The sequence below is a fragment of the Mytilus galloprovincialis genome, chromosome 11, assembly GCF_965363235.1.
Source record: "Mytilus galloprovincialis chromosome 11, xbMytGall1.hap1.1, whole genome shotgun sequence".
NCBI classification, from domain to species: domain Eukaryota; kingdom Metazoa; phylum Mollusca; class Bivalvia; order Mytilida; family Mytilidae; genus Mytilus; species Mytilus galloprovincialis.
This window is the reverse complement of record NC_134848.1, coordinates 63,173,621-63,193,470: the sequence shown is the minus strand read 5'-3', so window position 1 is coordinate 63,193,470 and position 19,850 is coordinate 63,173,621. Positions and strand designations below refer to the sequence as shown.

The 19,850-nt window shown below is 33.0% G+C and overlaps 1 protein-coding gene and 1 long non-coding RNA gene across 2 annotated transcripts; one reads left to right on the top strand and one right to left on the bottom strand.

Moving 5' to 3' along the window:
* Window positions 1-1,531: 1,531 nt before the first annotated feature.
* LOC143052592 (plancitoxin-1-like) lies at window positions 1,532-11,803 on the bottom strand. Its single transcript, XM_076225651.1, has 7 exons — window positions 11,608-11,803; window positions 10,840-11,014; window positions 9,352-9,430; window positions 4,844-5,005; window positions 4,160-4,491; window positions 3,245-3,373; window positions 1,532-1,775 (listed from the first exon to the last, which is right to left on the bottom strand). Exons 1-7 carry the CDS (start codon window positions 11,691-11,693, stop codon window positions 1,677-1,679), a joined length of 1,062 nt encoding a protein of 353 aa, XP_076081766.1. The 5' UTR covers window positions 11,694-11,803; the 3' UTR covers window positions 1,532-1,676.
* A 1,059-nt stretch (window positions 11,804-12,862) lies between these two features.
* LOC143052591 (uncharacterized) lies at window positions 12,863-18,520 on the top strand. The gene is made up of 3 exons (XR_012971162.1): window positions 12,863-13,351; window positions 13,666-14,277; window positions 17,187-18,520. It is a non-coding gene; the product is annotated as an uncharacterized LOC143052591 (long non-coding RNA).
* Window positions 18,521-19,850: the final 1,330 nt, after the last annotated feature.

Sequence of the window (19,850 nt, the reverse complement as noted above, 5' to 3'; positions counted from 1 at the left end):
CACGTCTTGCGTAAATATAAAATTTCAATCCTTATATATATATATGATGAGTTTATTTGTTGGAATGAAATTCACTCAGATAATGCTTATTACCTCGATTTGTTCTTTGCTCTATTTGTAAATAAAGGCAACAGTAGTATACCGCTGTTCAGATGTCATAAGTCGATTGAGAGAGGACAACGGAACAACAACAACACGTGCAACAAAAACAAAGGCAAACATACATAGAAGCTGACTATTTGACAACAACAGCCATATTCATTAGTTGTTTCAGTTAAACTTCTGTTTCCTTATTATTGATTACAACCATGTGTTGATCTTATTACGTTCCATAATTGTTATCCAAGTTCGTGGTTTCCTGACGATGTGTTCAGCATTTTATAAGTTACTCTTTTTTGCTATTGTTTACGAACAATAAAATATAGATTGTGTCATAAAGCTTTAAGCATCGTTTAATTTGTGTTGATACAATGAAAGAGCGGGTTATTTTCGCGGGGTGTAAATGTTTATTTTCTCGGATAGAACAAAACCGCCAATTTAAAAGCGCTAATGCAAAAGTATCGATAAAAGTTTTGAATCCGCCAAAATAAAATAACCGCAAAATTATTTCGTATACCTTATTCGATGAAAATCGCGAAATTTTACACTGGCGAAAATAACCCGTTATACGGTATGTTATGCGTAGTTTTGCAATCAACCTAGCTTAACCATTGATTCAAAGACAATATGAGATATAAAGAGGGAATACATGTGTCACCGTTGAAAGTAGATAGAAACAAACAAAAAATCGTCTTCCTTACGTGTCTTTCCCAATTCATGAATCTTTTGTAATATGGTTGTTTTTAATTGCTGTAATGTGGCATTATTCTCATTTGTTTAAGCTTCACGCTGGTCTTTGATAACTCGAACTTGACTGGTGTGCGCCCCAAATGTTATATTTCTAACTATGATGTCTGTTTGTTTTGTTTTAAAAACTTTGTTGTCAACAATATGGAAGTGTATGTCATTATCATACAAGTAAGAGTTTTCGCTAGTTCTAAAACCCAGTTTAATCCACCATTTCCTACACGAGGAAATGTCTGTACCAAGTCAGGCATATGACAGTTGTTTCCTAATAGTTTGATGAGTGATTTTTTGATTTTGATATTTAAATGAATTAACTTTGTTATTTTACTTTTTATAATAACTCACCCTTGACCTTTGTCAATTAGCTGAGTATACACAATTGTCGCTCAATATAAACATAGCCAATAGCAGATATGATCTGAACAAATTATTAACAATACATTTACCGGGAAGTTTTTTTCCCTTGTTTTATCTTCCTGCTTTAAATAGTTCAAGTGTTATTGAATATTAACCACAAAAAGACAGAGAGAATGATCAGTATAATCTTTAAATGTTAATTCCAATAGTTGTTTGTTAGGAACTCTTAAATTACGATGCTTGAAAATGGATGTAAATATACAGATACATTCCTATGTACTTTGAATGTAGGAATCTTGTTCATGGTATTAAAATGATTGTCATGAAGACACGCAATTATCAAACTTTATTGTAGACACATACTTTATTACAAAATAAATCCTGTACAAAATAAAAAAAATTCTTCATACTATCAGTTCTTTGTTAAGTTAAAGGTGATTCAGAAATTCGATCTTTCATAACTTCCCACATGCTTAACATGCTGCAAATTCTTTGACAATCTTTTTGAAACTATTCCACGCAGATTTATTCTCAAAACAAACTTGCCCACCAGCTCTATATTTCTGTGGCTTCTAAAATGAAAACACTAAAGTGAAGATATACAGCTGCATACAAAAGACACATTCTGGAGGAAAACAGGCTATAATAAGAATACAGAAGTATTGCTTTATCAATTGAAACTTATATTTTATACATTTTTTTTCAAATAAAATAAAACCTGTTATTTCAACTTAATTGCATACAGTGAATGGTTATATCTATTTGTAAAATATAGGCGACCGATATCAAATGATATTCAAACTCGTAAGTCTGAATAAACAGACAATGCAATAAGTAAAAAAGAGCGTCAGGATTGGGTTACCAGAATAGAAAATAAATGGCAACAAGTATTGAATAGAGAAAACTGAGTAAATATTAGAGAATAATGGGGGGCAAAGGTACAAAGAACAATAAAGAATTAGGTAAACAATACTAAATACTGAATTAAAACTTTCAAAATGTTGAACTATTTTCATATGGAGCAATATGTTATGGGTTATTTCCTGAGTGAACCACTTCAATAAATTGTTTTAATTTCAGAGTCGTGACCTTTTAAATGTTTCATTAAAAGAGCCTTCATGTTCTATTGATATTCTGGACTTTAAAGTATGTGCTCTTACGCCTATTTTCCAATTTTTGGGATTGAAAACTCACTAACATAATATTATTAATGCCGGCACCACATTATATATATTCTGGTCCCAAGTCATGATCAGGAGCCTGTAATTCAGTTATTGTTCTTGGTTGCTGTTTATCATATGTTTTTTAACGTTGTATTGTTTTGTTTAAACCAGATTGTTTCGTTGTATTTCCTCATTTTGAATGACATCATTTTATAGACTAAGGTATGGATTATGTTCATGATTGAAGAGAGGCGAAAGATACCAGAGGGACAGTCAAATTCATAGATACAAAATAAACTGACAACGCCATGGCTATAAGTGAAACCAACAAGCAGACAAATAATAGTAAACAAGACTCAACATAGATAACTAAAGACTAAGCAACACGAACCCCACCAAACCTGGGGTAATTTCATGTGCTCCGGAAGGGTAAGCAGATCCTGCTCCACATGTGGCACCCTTCATGTTGCTCATTTTATTACAAAAACGGTAAGTAGTCTCATTCGGTACGTCTCATTCGTGAAAAGGGAAGGGTTGTTATTACGACATAAAGAACATATCCGATATTATCTCGGAAACTGTTATTCCATAACAGTCAACCAATTCGTGATGGCGTCCGTAAAATTTACGACACAAAATATACTACCAGTCCCAGGTTGATCGCTTTATTGTGTCTGCCAATTTCATATTTTTTTTTTATCTTAAATGAATAAATATGTATACATATAATGCATAAATATAAGACCAAACCGGCTTTCAGAACAAAGTCCGTGTTCTGAGTCCGTTCCAGGTTTCAGTGCAAACAGCAAAACTGTCAGTTTTAACCTTTTTTCAAATCGATACATACAGATTGACTTTTTAATGAACCAAATACTAACCTGTCTATTTATATCACCGATACACAACCAGTTCCCCTTGTCTTTAGAGACAACCCATTTAGAGTGGTCTTTAGATGTTGAAAATTCTATGTTTTTATCTGGAAACTTCATTGTATTGACATTGTAAACCTGTGAATGTACAAAATTCATTGCATTTCGTTTCAACATGTTCAACAATTGTGAATTTGAAAGAAAAAAAAAGACTTGAAAAACCTAAGCAACAACAAAGTAATCTATCGAGCTTCCTTCATATAATATACATGTTAAACCGTAAACCGACTAATTCTGAGAATTTAGTCTTCAATTTTGATTTAAGTGTTTACTCTGGACAGTATGTTGATATGTGTCTGATCTATTTCACATCTGCCGATTGATGTATATGTGATGACTGGGTAATACAACGTTCTATTAATCTTACATAATATACTTAGGAATCATGGTAATTATCATTCTATAATTATTGTTTTTTTGTATGCATATTCCACCAAATATCTGACTCTCTATTCACGACTTCACATACCTTGGGCTGTATACACCAATTAGAATGCCGTTTGTCTCCATGTGGTTTTGTTTTTTGTCTCGATTCATGCATGAGGTGTTTTATGTGTCTGTATACATTACTGCAGTTAAATTGTACTGCATAAATTGTATAGGACAGTTAGAAGGCAGCTGATCTCGAGGTGTTTATCGAGTCTCTATCCATAACTTTACTTAGAACAGCAAGAAGTCAGAACATATTATACTGTTTCGGAAATTCTATATCCATGCTGCACTTATGCCTTTTACTGTATAGAACAGTTGAAACGCAGCATATCTTAAGATATTTAAGTCAATATAAGTGAATGCACTAATTGTGTAATGTATATGTTCGTTTGAAGGCACTTCATCTTACTATCTACACATTACTGCACATACCTTGTACTGAATAGAGCAATTTGAAGGCAGTTTATCTCCCGCCGTTTTTTGTGTCTCTATCCATGACTGCACTAGTAAGTCCTGTCGAAGTTCATTTGACAATAAGCCATCATATAAATCTTTCCCGAACTTTCCATATTTAGAAAAACTCCAGAAAACCACGCCATCTTTTGTTGGCAGTTTTATGACGTCATACCATGGCGACTTTTGGACATGAAGCTGCCTTGTACCCTTATCTACACTAAAACGTCTTAACATTGGATAATCTTTGTTGAACATTGCAGGGAAGCCAACATCGTATATGTAAGGAAAGATGTATCGGAACACCGTTCCTGTGAATATAATATAATTAAAAAATAATAGTTTGTATTTTTTTTTTGAGAGCATATATTGGAATATAGACGTCTGAAAACAATAATGATGACTAAACAATAAACTAAACACAATTAATTTGAACAAAAATTAATAAAACTTAATGGATTCATAACAAAAAGTCAAAAACACAAGGCAGCACTCGCAACGCAAAGTGGAAAGGGATTACTATTAGTTGGAATAACTTGTTTCCCAATCCACTATAAATGAATATGTTTAAACTAAAACTAAACATTCCGTCTTACGATATATTGAGACAACACGTGTGATGATATCTGGAGACAATAGTTATAACATCTATATACTGCTTACCTGTACGATTAACGACCCCGTAGTCTAAAGATATACACAGGAAAGTTTGTCCATTTTTCGAGGCCTTTTCTTGCCATTTGTAGCCATCAGACCTCAATGGCGGGAATCGTGGTGCGCTATGTATCATCCAAAATCCACCTGACTGTTCAAATCCCAAAACTCCTGAAAAAATAAATACCGTAACCAGATGTACATTTTCCTTAGAGTGCTGCAACAATATACATTATTGATATATATTAAGAATTTAGAAAAATTAATAATGCATGAAATATCTACGAATGTATCATTTCTTCATATATTTATGATGCATGTTTCATTATGTTTGTTTATTAACTAAAGATGACTTTTGATAAGCATGAACAACATTCTCCCGATTTTGTGGTGTAGTTTGCAATAACGTCTTGTTCAGGAGGATCAACACACGGTTTTACATAAAACATATAAAGACAAACTGTAAACAAATGTTGTATAAGGAGCAACCTCAACTTATAGAAATGCTGTGAGATCAGCGCCAACTTCCAGTTTCTTGTTCAATGTTCCATGGTAGCCGTAAATTCTGATAACCTAAAACTTAAGAGCCACAGATGGAGAGGCAATACCAGCAAAAACAACCTATAATTTCTCCTTGATGGAATTAAAGTTTGGAAGGTTTATAATGTTGGCAGGGGTTGCTTTATAAATAATGATGATCTGGATCGTATGTACTCCATTAATTCCAAACAAGAACAGTTTGATATTATTTTGATAAAAAGAAAGAACTCATATTACAGTTTGATGCTTCGAAAGCAGGACTTGGTGCTTGCTTGTAGCAGGAGGAAAAACCGGTATATTATACGCCGAGAGCATTAACATCGACCGAGAAAAATTACGCTCAAATTGAAAAATAATTACTAGCAGTAGTTTCTGCAATGAAAACATTCGAGACCTACATATGGAAGACAAATAGACGTCGAATCAGAAACCGCTTGAGATTATTTGTAAGAAAGTGTTGCTTAGCGCTTCTAGGTTTGAATATATTGGTGTTTTTAAGCCAGGAGTTGGAATATATATGGCAGACACATGATATATATATAAAAAAAATTGCAAAAATTGTTGATTTTTTTCAAATGTTGAGAAGATGCTAAAATCTGTCATAACTTGTTGGTTACTATCGCAACAGTGAACATTTTAATAATATTTTCATTACAAGTTTTTAGAAATCATAAAAGATATTTAATAATATGCAATACATAACAATATATACGAAGATTGTGCCTTTGAGAATAAAAATAAGAATCTACTATTTTTAGCCTTAAACTCTATCATTTTGACCACTGTAACTAAGCGCATGAATGCTACCATGACAACTAGATGAACAATATGCCAAAAAAACAGATAAATCATAAATGACTTATCTAATCAGATATGAAAAAAACAAAGAATGAACCAAATCTAACACCCCTCATGAGCCACCCCTGCCCCATTTATGGGCATGATGTTTTCTGGTCTGTGCGTCCGTTCGTCCGTCCGTCCGTCCGTTTGTCCGTCTGTCCCGCTTTAGGTTTAAGTTTTTAGTCGAGGTAGTTTTTGGTGAAGTTGAAGTCCAATCAATTTGAAACTTAATAAACATGTCCCCTATGATATGATCTTTCTAATTTAAATGCCAAATTAGAGATTTTATCCCATGTTCACTGTCCACTGAACATAGAAAATGAAAGCGCGTATGGGACATCCATGTACTTCGGACACATTCTTGTTACAGTTTAATACCAGCAGTTAATGGGTTTAATTCCGTTATTTAAACACCTGTTTAATAAATATAGAGAAACTTCTATAAAAAATCAAATATATATTTATTACTTACATTTTTTTATTTCCGTTAACTTGGATAAGTGATTTATGAAGGCATACGAACTGTAGGTTATTTTTATCCGAGATTTAAACTGTTAATTCTACTTTCGTTTTTATTTGGTTGCTTTATATAACATTTGCATTCACACTTAATACGTTCTTTTCATACACATTGTAAAATTTGCTTTTTGTGTTATTGAAGTTTACCAATAAGTTTCCAAACAAGTTGTTTTCTTTATATTTTCGCCGTTTTTGCGAATTAGACACTTAGGTATACCTACTGGTCCGGCCAGTACATTCAATGCAAATTAAATTCTTTCAATCTTAATTCTATGTTTGTTGTTGATACTGCAACCAAATTTCTATGAAAAGTATAACTTGCACATTTTTTTTAGAGTCCTCGTACATATGTTTCCATAAAACAGTTTCATATAAATTGGTCTTTAATACGTTCTTTTATACATTGGACTTTGAAGGAAATCGGAACTTAAATCTATTTTCAGTAGCTTTCTAATTTTACTTTTTCGTCAATCTCAATTGTTCATTGTTCATTCTTTCCCCCCCCCCCCCATAAATACAACACTATTCGTGGAAACTGAGTTATAAGCTGCCTTTATAAACAAGGATTTTATCTGATTGGCATCACTTTCTATTTGAAAGTTCGGAAGATCGTTAGTTAATATATTAATATGTTTAAGATTAATTAAGTATTGATTAATTTTTTGGCTGCTTTAAATCAGGTAAAACGTTTAAGCACTGCTTTGATCTGGGTAAAATGATACATTGGATCTTTTTTGGTTAGATTTAATAAATGTAGATATAACATTTATGTAATTCAAGCTAATTCATATGTGTGGATTAGTCCTAGTAACATGATTGTGCTCAATGATAAATTATCTCAATGATGAACTGACGTGATATTGGCATTTTTTTTTATTTGGATGCAAACACGTTTTTTTGCGCCTGTCCCAAGTCATGAGTCTCTGGCCTTTGTTAGTCTTGTATGATTTTTTATTTTAGTTTCTTGTGTATACTTCGGACTTTAGTATGACGTCCATTATCACTGAACTAGTATACATATTTTTAGGGGCCAACTCACGGGCGCCCCTTATTTTGCTCACTGTAACACCTGCAGTTGCCATGAAATTAAACAGTAGTGATCAAAAAGAAGATGTTGAAAAATGTACGGTTTTGATAAAAGATATGATGTCAAGTATCGAAGAAACAAATGAGACAGAAAATGTTAGCAAGACTGAACCCAACTGCGTCAAGCACTTACAGGATTTATACAAAAACAAAAAAGATGGGTAAATGTAGTTTGTGTTTTAGTTGTTTGCTTCGTGCCTTTAATCTATGCACTGGTTGTATTAGTTTTCTTCTCAATTATCATCAATTGTTTTTCTTGTAAATGCAAATTTAACAGCAAAGATCTAGAAAATAAAGCATTGCAATTTCGTTTTCTTACTGACAATGATTCGAGCAGCAACGACAATGATTCGAGCAGCGACGATAATGATTCGAGCAGCGACGACAATGATCCGACCATTAACGGCAATAATTCTATCATTAACGACAATGATTGGAGCAGCAGCGACAATCATTCAAACCGCAATGAAGAACTTAACAATATTGTATAGAAATACCAAAAAATTACAGCATTTAAAACCATTTATATAAAGTTATAACATATATTTTCTATAAATCCTTACTTTGTACATATTATTATTTTTGAATGTTTCCTTAGCTTGCCATGTACTATAAATATGCTTATTATTTGATTAATATTTATCAATGTTATTGACCTTTTTATAATGTTAACTGACCTATCATTTGTATTATTTTATCTAAGTAATGTTTGCATGATTGAAAAATTCAGAATGAAAATTATAGCTGTTTACATGTATTGTATATTGATATACCATTTGTTTTAACACATTTTTAGACCTTGTGCATGCATTGATGATATTTAGATTAAAATATATCTTTTAATTTGCTTTTGAACTTATTATATGCTGACAATCACCATTTATTTACTTCAATTAATTTTAACGTTTGTCACCTTCAGTTTTAATCATCTGGCATAAACACTTTTTTTGTTGACATCATTATCAAATTCAAAATTTATTATTTACTATCTCTTTTTTGTTGGCGTCACTGTAAGAATAATTTGTATGGTCATTTGCATATTTGAGTAAGTTGTGTTGTATATCTGTGATGGATGTTTACACGGATTTAGTTGCTGGATTCCAATTATTGTCACATAAACTTATTATGTCTGTTGGAAAAATGTCTGTACCAAGTCAGGAATATGGCAGATCTTTTTTTTTGGGCTATTCAATTCGGTTAGTTCAGTTCTGTTAAAAAAAATCGTTTGCAGTCCAATCAGATATTTAAATGTTTGTAATAAGCTTTGGATTTTCAAATGTTATGTCATCGAGTATCACCGAAGAGACAATTATTGTCGAAATTCGTATCTGGAGCAGAACAATTGGTACCGTTAATGTTATTCAGTCTATGTTCAGACTTTTCAGTAGTTGTTATTAACCTGTATACATCAACATCATACTGAATTGTGTGATAAAATTTACATAAAAGAAGGTTTTGGAACAAGACAATTTCCTATTAAGGATTAGTTTAGATTAAACAAATTAAGAACATAAGTTATGATAATCGTTTACCTTTCGCATGTCCTCGTGGGTCAGCGCCTGTTCTATTGTCTGGTGTGTGATCGCTATACATAAAATAGCCAATTTCTGTCTGAAATAAGACAAACCACTCAAACTCGTGTATTTCTTTGCGTATCATGAAATCAGGGGCGGATCCAGCCATTTTAAAAGGGCGGGGCGGGGGTCACAACCCAGGACAATAAAGGGGGGGGGGGTCCAACTATATGTCCCCATTCAAATGCATTAATCGTTCAAAAAGGGGGTTCCAACCCCCGGAACCCTCCCCTGGATCCGCCACTGTAAAATGAAAGAACTTGTCAGACCAACGAAATTACTGGCCAAAATTTTATACTCTTATATCGATAACTCGATCAAAACTTTAGTTGTTAAAATAAAAAAACAAAACATGTTTTTACAATTTATTAGTAATACTATATACACACTCAAGAATAGAATACATACTTTAAAATACTGAACATCTATTGTAAATCATCTGCAATATTGAATGCGAGATTTATAAAACGATCAAATTAATCCCTGAGAGTATCATCAGCTCTATCGTCAGTACTTTGGTACTTGTAAACATGGCTTTTTCACTTCACTGTGACGTTTTTTTTTAATCCTTGACATGGAATTTTTAAAGCGTTACTTTTATTTGACATTCAAATTAGTCACTAGCTGTTCTAAAAATAGTTTTATATAAAATAGAGAATGGAAATGGGGAATGTGTCAATCGACAAAAGAAAAAATCGAAGGCCACCAATGGCTCTTCAACACAGAAAGAAAGTCCCGCACCTGGATGGGGACTTCAGCTGGTCCCTAAACAATAATATGTACTATTTCATTGAAAATGCTAAACCCATAAACATATAAGGCAGCAACCATTTGATTTTCGGGGGGGGGGGGGGGGGGGCTTTGGATTTTTTTTCTGGACAAACTTTTTTTAACGCCTCCGGCGAAAAACAATCTATATTTTTGGCGAGAAGTCGAAAACATTTTTTTTTCTTTCAATTTTAGCAATACATATAGTGGCAGCTGACGGTGAAACAAACTTTTTTTTCCTCAGGATCAGAAACAAATTATTTTTTTCTCCGAAAACTGGAAACAAACTTTTTTTTCCAAAAAATCCCCCCCCCCCCACCAGAAAATCAAATGGTTGCTGCCTAGATGAAATAGAATTTAAAAAAAAAAAAAACAAAACTAACAAAGATCAGAGGCCCCTGTCAGGCTGATTGGGGACAGGCGCAAAAATCGGCGGGTTAATAGATATAATAAGATGTATGTATGAGTATCCATGAAACTACTCTCTATCCAAGTCACAATTTGTAAAAGTAAACCATTATAGGTTAAAGTACGCTCTTCATCACGAAGCCTTGACTCACACCGAAAAGCAAGGTATAAAGGGCTCTAAAAATATGTTTAGTGAGATCTTAACGCTCCCCCTATATGATTTGAAAGATACGACATAATGCAGAATCTACCATATTACATCGAACTTACCTTGTTATTGTAGATTTGGTCGAGTGTATGAAACAAAGCATCACTCTTCACATCTAATCCTCTGTCAGAAGGTTTCAGTTCAGGATTATTATTGTCCATGTAGTAAAATCCCGTCCCAGCTTGGAAATTGGGATCGGTATGACTTCCAAGCTTAGGTATCTTGTACACTATGAACCTTAAAATATGTATAACTACTTTAATTGTGATAAATGCATATTAAGTACTAGAAAAGAGAGGCGTTATATACCAGAGGGATAATAAAACTCATTAGTCCAAAACGAACTGACAATGTCAGGGCAAAAACTAAAACTATCAAAAGACAACTACTGTGTACAAAACACAACATACATAACTGAGAAACACTACATGTAACCCTACCAGAAACTGGGATATTCTCAGTTTCTTCGCAAAGAGTAATCGGATCCTGCTCCAAATGTTGCACTCGTCGTTAACACGTTAATGCGTCTTTGTATTATACCGATATGTTGAGCTTGATTGTACATGTGATTTTAATGAAGGGTTACCAGACTATTCAGGTTTTTCTACACTCGGACATAGATTACCTAGGTTGAAAAATATGATCTGTATTACCTATTCGTGTATAGGAGAAGAAAAAAAGCACACAAACAAACAAACAAACAAATTGATTTTGTCAATTAGACATCACGAAAGGGTTTAAACATGTTAAAAAAGAATGAGAACTGTAAAGTTCCTAAAGATGTAAGAAAATATTAAATTTTAAATGTTATCATGTGACTTAAGTCTTACCAATCTACTGGTTTATTAGTCTGCGATCTGCACTGCATACAGAAAACAGTATGAACAAACATACACAGAAACACAAACACAAACATCCTTATTAAATGTACACTAAAGTCATCGATCAGAATACCATTATCACCTGACTTTAAAGTACATTGATATCCATTTTATACAGGAACTAATTCAGATGTGATGTTTTAATATTACTTCCTCGTTTTTAGTCATTGACGAAATTACAAATAAATCATTTCCTTGTGTAAATGGGAAAAAGGTTTTTCACTCGTTTATAGATTTAGTCTGAACTTACCTCTGTCAAATTATAAAGAGTAGAGTTGGTCGACTAAAGATAAGGGAAGTTTTCTCACTAATTAAATTTGAGCTGATCCTAGCTATTATTTTTCAAATCTCCAAGATACACTGAGCCAATGAAATCATCTCAAACGTCTCCTCCCCCTTTTATTGGAAAAATTGATTGATATATAGGGAATCACTGCATTATGACTGGAACGCCCCCCCCTCCCCCTTTTATGGTGTCGTCCGTTTTGTTGTGTTGGATGTGTAAATACGCAGCCACGTTAGTCTAACAATTTATTTGCCACGCTCAATACTTTAACATTTTTGTAATTATAGGTGGGATGTTGTAAAGCACATTTTCTGCCCCTGTACAACATAAACTCCTTTTCATAAGCGTATTTCGCGGTCTTCGCCATCGCTCAACCAATTTTGTAGTAAATAATTTTATAGTTGGTTCGGTAGTCTTTTCTCGCCCGGAATATGCATGAAATATTTGCTTCTGGACGTTAAGCAAACATCAATCAAAGTCGATAATAATGACGCAGAGCAAAAGTGTCGGACAAAAAAGCAAAAGAGTCGAACAAAAAGCAAACGTGTCGGAAAAAACAAAAAGCAACAGTGTCGAACAAAAAGCAACGGACAAAAACAAAAGCGGACAAAAAGCAAAATTATCGGACAAAAAACAAATAGCGGAAAAAAAGCACCGTATCAGACGTGTCATAGGGGGGAAACACCAAATATACCTTTTTTGAATTAGTATACCGTTAAACACGTTATGTTTAATTTGTTTATAATAATAAGAGGTACCGAGATGAAACGGTGCATAAACTATCAAATTACGTTTTACACCTTTTTAAACTTAAATTGATAGTTATTTGTTATATTTTGAACCCTTAAAGTATTTAATGTATATATTCAAAAGATTGTTCTATTATTGTTTAAAACTATTAAAGAGGAGTTTTCAATCTGTCATTGTTTGTGTTCTAAATATTTTGAAAAATTAGGATTCACGAATATTCTAGTGTTTTGTTTCGTTTGAATTAGTTTTGTGTTTCGATTTGACGACAAACTTCATCTGGATTCAGTTTTATGTTTCGATAGACGAATTTCTGAACTAAATCAGTTAATTCTTTGATTAATATTAGATTTTTAATTCGTCTTAAGGTCAAACAAGTGCATTAAGTTTATGTTCATGCACAGAAACCCCCGGCCCATGATGATGGAACAATAATGTGTTTCGCCATGAGAGAAGGACTATTGGACTTACTGTTCTGCGATGATTAAACAAACATAATGTTATAGTTAGGACCGATTTGTTTTAGAACCAATGTGATATAATTCGCTCAGAGTTCATGATATAAATGGATGAAAAATTGGTTGAAGTTGGAGGACATGATAACGAGATATTCCTTGACCTTTCTAAAAGAGAAAGATTAGAGTATAAATGTTCTATTTGGTAAGATCTCTAATTAGACCTACTATAAACACGATTATATAAAAACGAAAGGAAGAGACTAGCAAATATTTTTATTGAGTCATGTAATTAACGAAACGAGTCTTGGCGAGATAATACTTGTAAAAAATTGTATCCGTTTGTTTGAGTAAATATATAATAACGACAATTTATTGGAAAATGTACATGTTTGTATGTCAAATATATATCCGCAGTATTACATTGTAGTAAGGCAGTCGAGATATTTCAGCGTATACACTTTTGTATTTTTGTTTTAAAAAAATAGCCTTACTTTTGAACATTTTGTTTATTTTCAGTCGATTAATTTTGAATCAACCACAGCAATGTTGTAACGGACATTTATTTTGCTTGTCATGCGTCAAAGAATGGACTAAACGAGGAAACAAAACTTGCCCTACCTGTGGAGCACAGGCTACGTACAGTGATAATACTGATTTGAGAAACATAATAGAGAGCAAATATGTACGATGCGAGTCTTCTATGTGTGCATGGAAAGGTAGACTTGAAAGGCTAAAGCATCATGTTGCCGATTCCCACCATTCGTCAGAATCAAGTGTTAGTACCGAGAGAGACTCGTTTTCAACGGACGATCTTATAGAGTATCACAAAGTAGCTAACGAAGTTCACAAAATACATCACTTGAAAAAGGAGGTTGTCCAACGAAGGATAAAGAAAATGGAGAAGATTAAGAGACAAAACGTGTTAGATAGACAAAGCGCACAGACGTTACCCCCGTTAGCATGTTTAGAATCAAACACTTCTCGTTCCGACTATTACCGACCACTTACGGATATCAACGACAGGAAAACGGACAAATTGCCTGCGATTGCATTGCAGCACGAATATCACAACAGAGGCAGCTTCTATCAAAGACTGGAAGATATTGAAAATGTAAAGCAGAAAAAAAGGTCAGAATTAATATTATTATATATTATGATTAGATACAATCGGGCATTAGGAAAAAATGCTTTTAAATCATTCGCTGAACTTACAAAATATAAAAAAAAGAAGATTTGGTACGATTGCCAATGAGACAACTCTCCGTAAAAGACAAAATGATACAGAAAATAACAACTTTAGTCACCGTACGGCCTTCATTGAGCAAAGTCGATACCGCATAGTGAGCTATAAAAGGCCCCGAAATGACAAATGTAAAAGAATTCAAACAAGAAAACTAACGGCATTATTTGTGTACTTAAAAAAAACAAAAAAAAAAACAAACAAACATGTCACACATCAAAGTATTTTTCTTACTTTTGTTTTGGGGTCTGGATTTGGGGTCTCTCATGACTTTAGTTTGAATTGTTTTCGACCTCTTTCTCTATTCTTTCTCATTTTTCTTATCATTCTCTATTCTTAATATTTGATCACTCCATTTTTCTCCATTCTTTATCCCCCCTATTTATTCTGTATCTTTTGCCCATTATTCTCTTTTCTGTAAACCCCATCCAGATCGTTTTGAATGCAACAAAGGTTCAAATGCTATTCCTTTGACGGATTATATATCACTGGTATATAGATTTTGTCAGACGATTGGCATTACTTGTTCCGTGCATAACGTTCAGGGTAGCAAATGAAAAAAAGGCAGTCTACAAAACCCAATATATACAACTAAGGGGATGACCATTTGATATTCTGGGGGGGGGGGGGGGGGGGGGGCAGGAGGATTTGTTTTTGATCGGTTATTTATTTTTGTAAACTAAGAGGACAGATTATTCATTTTCTGCACTATTAAAGCAAGATTTTTCATTTTCATTAAAGCAAGGGACTGATTATTCATTTTCACAACCATATTTTTGATATTCCAAAACATACAATTTTTTAAATGATTTGTTTATTATAAATAATACATATAGTATAGTCAAAGTCATTATGTACCATTTAATTAGATTAACCATCCCCCTTTGCAGAAATGAATTTTTTAAATTCCCAACTGCATATACATGTATTGCATACATACATAGTATTGAAGTTTAGTTATAAGTAGGAACTTTTAAATGTATTGTCAAACACATACTACGCCGAGCGGAGCGAGGCCAAATTTTTTTTGAAGGGTTTTGGAGCCACTGAAGGCCCACGAAGCTATAGAACAAATGATGCAAAATCATGCTTTCTGGGTGTTCCGAAGACCCTTTCATAATCTGAAAATGAAGTTTTGTTTTAATAATTTTTTGACAATATTTTGGTCTCAAAGCAAAATGTATAAATTCAGTGCAAGACTGAAGTTTCTAGGGACAACATCAAAAGATCAATGTGCATGATAAAGCAAAAATGGAATTCACATAGTTAGGCCTGTGGCTGCTGGTTTTTTTTAAAAACTCATGATCAAGTTCATAACAAAATTACTAGATTACAAAAGGAATGCAACACTTACAGAATACAGAAGGGCAATCAATGAACAAAAGACAAATAAATAAGAAACATTGATCCCGAAAAATCAGGGCGATAAGTCTGAGGGAAAACAGAACTTTCTTCTTGCAAGGCCGTGAACACAATTTGATATAGAGACAAGCGTTTGGTTTTGAAATTTCCTACATGTAGTTACGGCCCTGTTAAAATAAAGGTGAGGTAAGGTTTCCTGAGACAATATACCTCAAGTTAAATGAAACCAATTTTCAGACATTTCAAGTATATTTAAATAATATTTATACTTTTTTTATTAAAAAATTTGGGAAGTGTTTCCCGATTTTTTTTGGGAAAAAAGATGAATTTATGAAGAATCTGGTGCCATCTCATACTTTCGATTAGACCTGCTGAGTTATTTATTTTCTATACATTGCAAGTCAGGTAATTTATTTTCAAACTACCACAGAACAAACCATTTATTTTTGTGATTATCAAGGCTGAGTTATCTATTTTCAAAATCCTCCTGGCCCCCTCCCCCCCCCCAGAATATCAAATGGTCGTCCCCTAAAGACTGAACGACACGAACCACATACACAAAAAAAAAAAATCCTGCTCCACATGTGACATTCGTTGTCTTACTTTTATAAATAAAGTCTCTATCTCAGAGTCATGATTTTTTTCTATAAGTTGTTATTGGCGTTGAACTAACGGTCAATTACTGGGCACTCACAGATTTGTACTTAGCGTAGTTTCTCTTGTGGGGATGTATAAGTACCCTGCCACGTCCGGTCTGTGTTTTTGTAAGATGAATTTCTACTTTATAGTCATCTGATGACTTAAGTTTTGTATGTGCATGTCCGAAGTCAGTAGCCTGTAATTCAGTGGTTGTCGTTTGTTGATATATATCATATTTGTTTTTTCGTTCATTATTTTGTACATAGATCAGGGGTTGAAGGCATAAAACTTTGCTCAGTGCTCGGAGCACAAAAATCATGCTCGAAACATGAAATCCAGCAATTTGATTGGTTGATTTTCGAGTCTGAGTACAAAAATCATGCTCGAAAGTTTTATGACCGTGAAGCCAGGCCGTTAGTTTTCTCGTTTCAATTGGTTTACATTTGTCATTTGGGCGCATTTTATAACTGACGATAAGTTATGGGTTTTGCACATTGTTGAATATTGTACGTTGACATAAATTTGTTTTAATTTCTATGTCACCTGGTCTCTTGTGAAGAGTTGTCTCATAGGCAATCATACTACATCATCGGTTATCACATAGTGAATCGACTGGAAATATGTAATGTTGATTGGCTAGAGATGAAGTGCATATAGGGGAACTCGGCAAAAGTCCCCTTAACGTTTTGCGACATTCGCACAAAACTTTCAGATAAAGTATTCAAATTGTGTATACTCCTATACATAAAGATATACCGTAACTAATAATCAAATAACCTTATATTACATATTTCAGGGACATTACGCGAAAAAAACTGGAACAAATCGAAAGTCGAAAAGTGGCAGAAAGGCACAGTTTATATAGAAAAATTCATGACATTGAACAAAAACAACAGGAAAATAGATATAATTCTGAACAAAGGATTTTGCAAATAGAGAGAAAAATGAGGGAGGAAAAGGATGCCTTTCAACGGAAACTTTCAGCAAAAGAAAGGAAAAACAAAGACGGACACGCAACATGGCAAAGACATATAAGTGTAATCAAGGTCAAAATGAAAAATGACAAAATGACCCCTCATAATATGAAAAGTACCATCAAACCTTGATAAAACATTGTGTATGGAGAAAATTATCGCCCTTTAACTACGGTCTAGTAGTGAATATCTCTGATCGAAAAAATAAAAAAACCACTACGTTTCAAAAAAAAAATTGTGTTACGGATGAATCTGTCCTCAGAAAATGTCATGGTTCTTCGATTTTGTATGTAATGCAATATCAAATTATTTCTAATTATTTTTTATAACTAATTAAATTATGAGGTAAGGTATTGTCTTCTTCTTTGCGTTTTTAATTTTAGATACATGGTGGATGATCGACTAAATTATTTTTCGTTTTATGTTCAGCAGCAAATATTTCATACATACTTTGGACGGCAATTCATACGTTAACAATAAATCATGATTTCTACAAACTGGGTCACCCGAAATGAGGGATAGGGAATTGCTATTGAAATACAAGAGTATCGATGTTTTAGTTAGAGTCGGCATTTTGCCCTGTGTAAGGTCATCTGCGAGTTCATCAAAGTGTGTGTTACATTTGTACAACGGTTCTCTCTCTATATATGTATATGTTGTTCTGAATTGTGACAAACTCCCTATACGAAGAAATTTGACCAATAGAGCTTTGTAGGTACATTTTTATTTTTCTATTGCTAATGTTTGAAGGCCTCCCTTTCCGAGGCATCACATAGTTTCTTATCCAAATTAAAATAGAATCGTGTTTTAATTAGATAGTAGATTAATTCGTTAGATTGTATTGATGTTAATATTCAGGAATACAGATTTAATGAAGATATAATTCTAAAGCAAAACAGATTTCTGTAAATCAGGAATAAAGATCAACAAATCTATAGGCTGTCGCAAAACAGATTTCTGTAAATACCATATATATATAAAAAGCACTACATCTGTGACCAAATGATATATAAGAATAGGAACTATAGGTCATCGTAACCTTTTTTTGGTGGCTTCTCATCTTGCTCGACCTTCTTTGCGAAAAATTATCTTTTCGATTTAGTTTTGAATGAATTCTCGTCCATAATCGTGTAATACTTGCCAGTTGCCATCATGCAACTCTCTTGCAAAGCTGAATAGAATGGTAACATAAACAAAAGCGAAATGCTAAAAAAATAAAAAGGTCTCGAATGTACTTTTGAAATATCTAGTCAATTATAAGTGCTTTTTGTTTAAAAACTACTTTCGACAAATACAAAATATTTAGTTTCAAATTGCTTTAATTGCAGAAAACATCTGTGTTTTTTAATTTTACTATAATTGTCTTTTTGACTAAGGAAAGTTATTGGTTTTTGTAATTATACCCTATTTTTTGAAAGATCAATACTGTAATTCATTATTCATGCATTTCAATTATACATGGAATTATGTTGCTTATGTTTCTCAACGTATGACAAAATTTAATCACTCTAGCTTTGTGTTGTATATTTTCACTATCAACGAATCAAATCAAAGACTATATAGATATGGACTTGATTTAAGAGGTAAGTACCTGTTATTTATGATGAAACTATATTTTTTTCTACTTGTGTCCCAAGTTTAATTATCTATCCGTCTTTGTTGGTGTTGTTTTGGATAATCAAAATTCATAAACTTAATATTTAATTCAGAATGCATTCGAATTAAAAATTTGAAATTAATCAAATGTGTTTTGGAATAAAGAAAATACACTTTGAATAATCTCTTTCTTTTGAAATCTGGTACGATACAAGTTATTCGGCTACCTAAATAACATGTTATATTCTGTTGACTTTCTGCCCAGTGGCAAATATTTCATGTATATTTAGGACAACCTGATCTAGATGCGTGCTTATAATATGCTAAAAAGTGTCGATACAATCCCCTCCCCCGAAAACAACAAGTAGTATCAGACAAATTGATTTGAAAACAAACCATTAAAGAGAACCAATTGCCTGTAATTCAGTGGTTGTCGTTTGTTTATGTGTTACACATTTGTTTTTCGTTCATTTTTGTTTTACATAAATAAGGCCGTTAGTTTTCTCGTCTGAATTGTTTTACATTGTCTTATCGGGTCCTTTTATAGCTGACTATGCGGTATGGGCTTTGCTCATTGTTTAAGGCCGTACGGTGACCTATAGTTGTTAATGTCTGTGTCATTTTGGTCTTTTGTGGATAGTTGTCTCATTGGCAATCATACCACATCTTCTTTTTTATATTGTTAAATAAAACGAATCATATCTTAAAGAATGTATCGAAATTATTGACAAATAACTTATTATTTTCCAGAGAATACACATTATATTAACCGAATAATATGAAAGTCAATATGTAAACAAAATGGGCGATCAAAGAGAAACAAGAAACGTGGAAAATGGAAAGAAAGAAAAAATACGTGACAAGGAAAATTTAAGCGACGATATTACCAA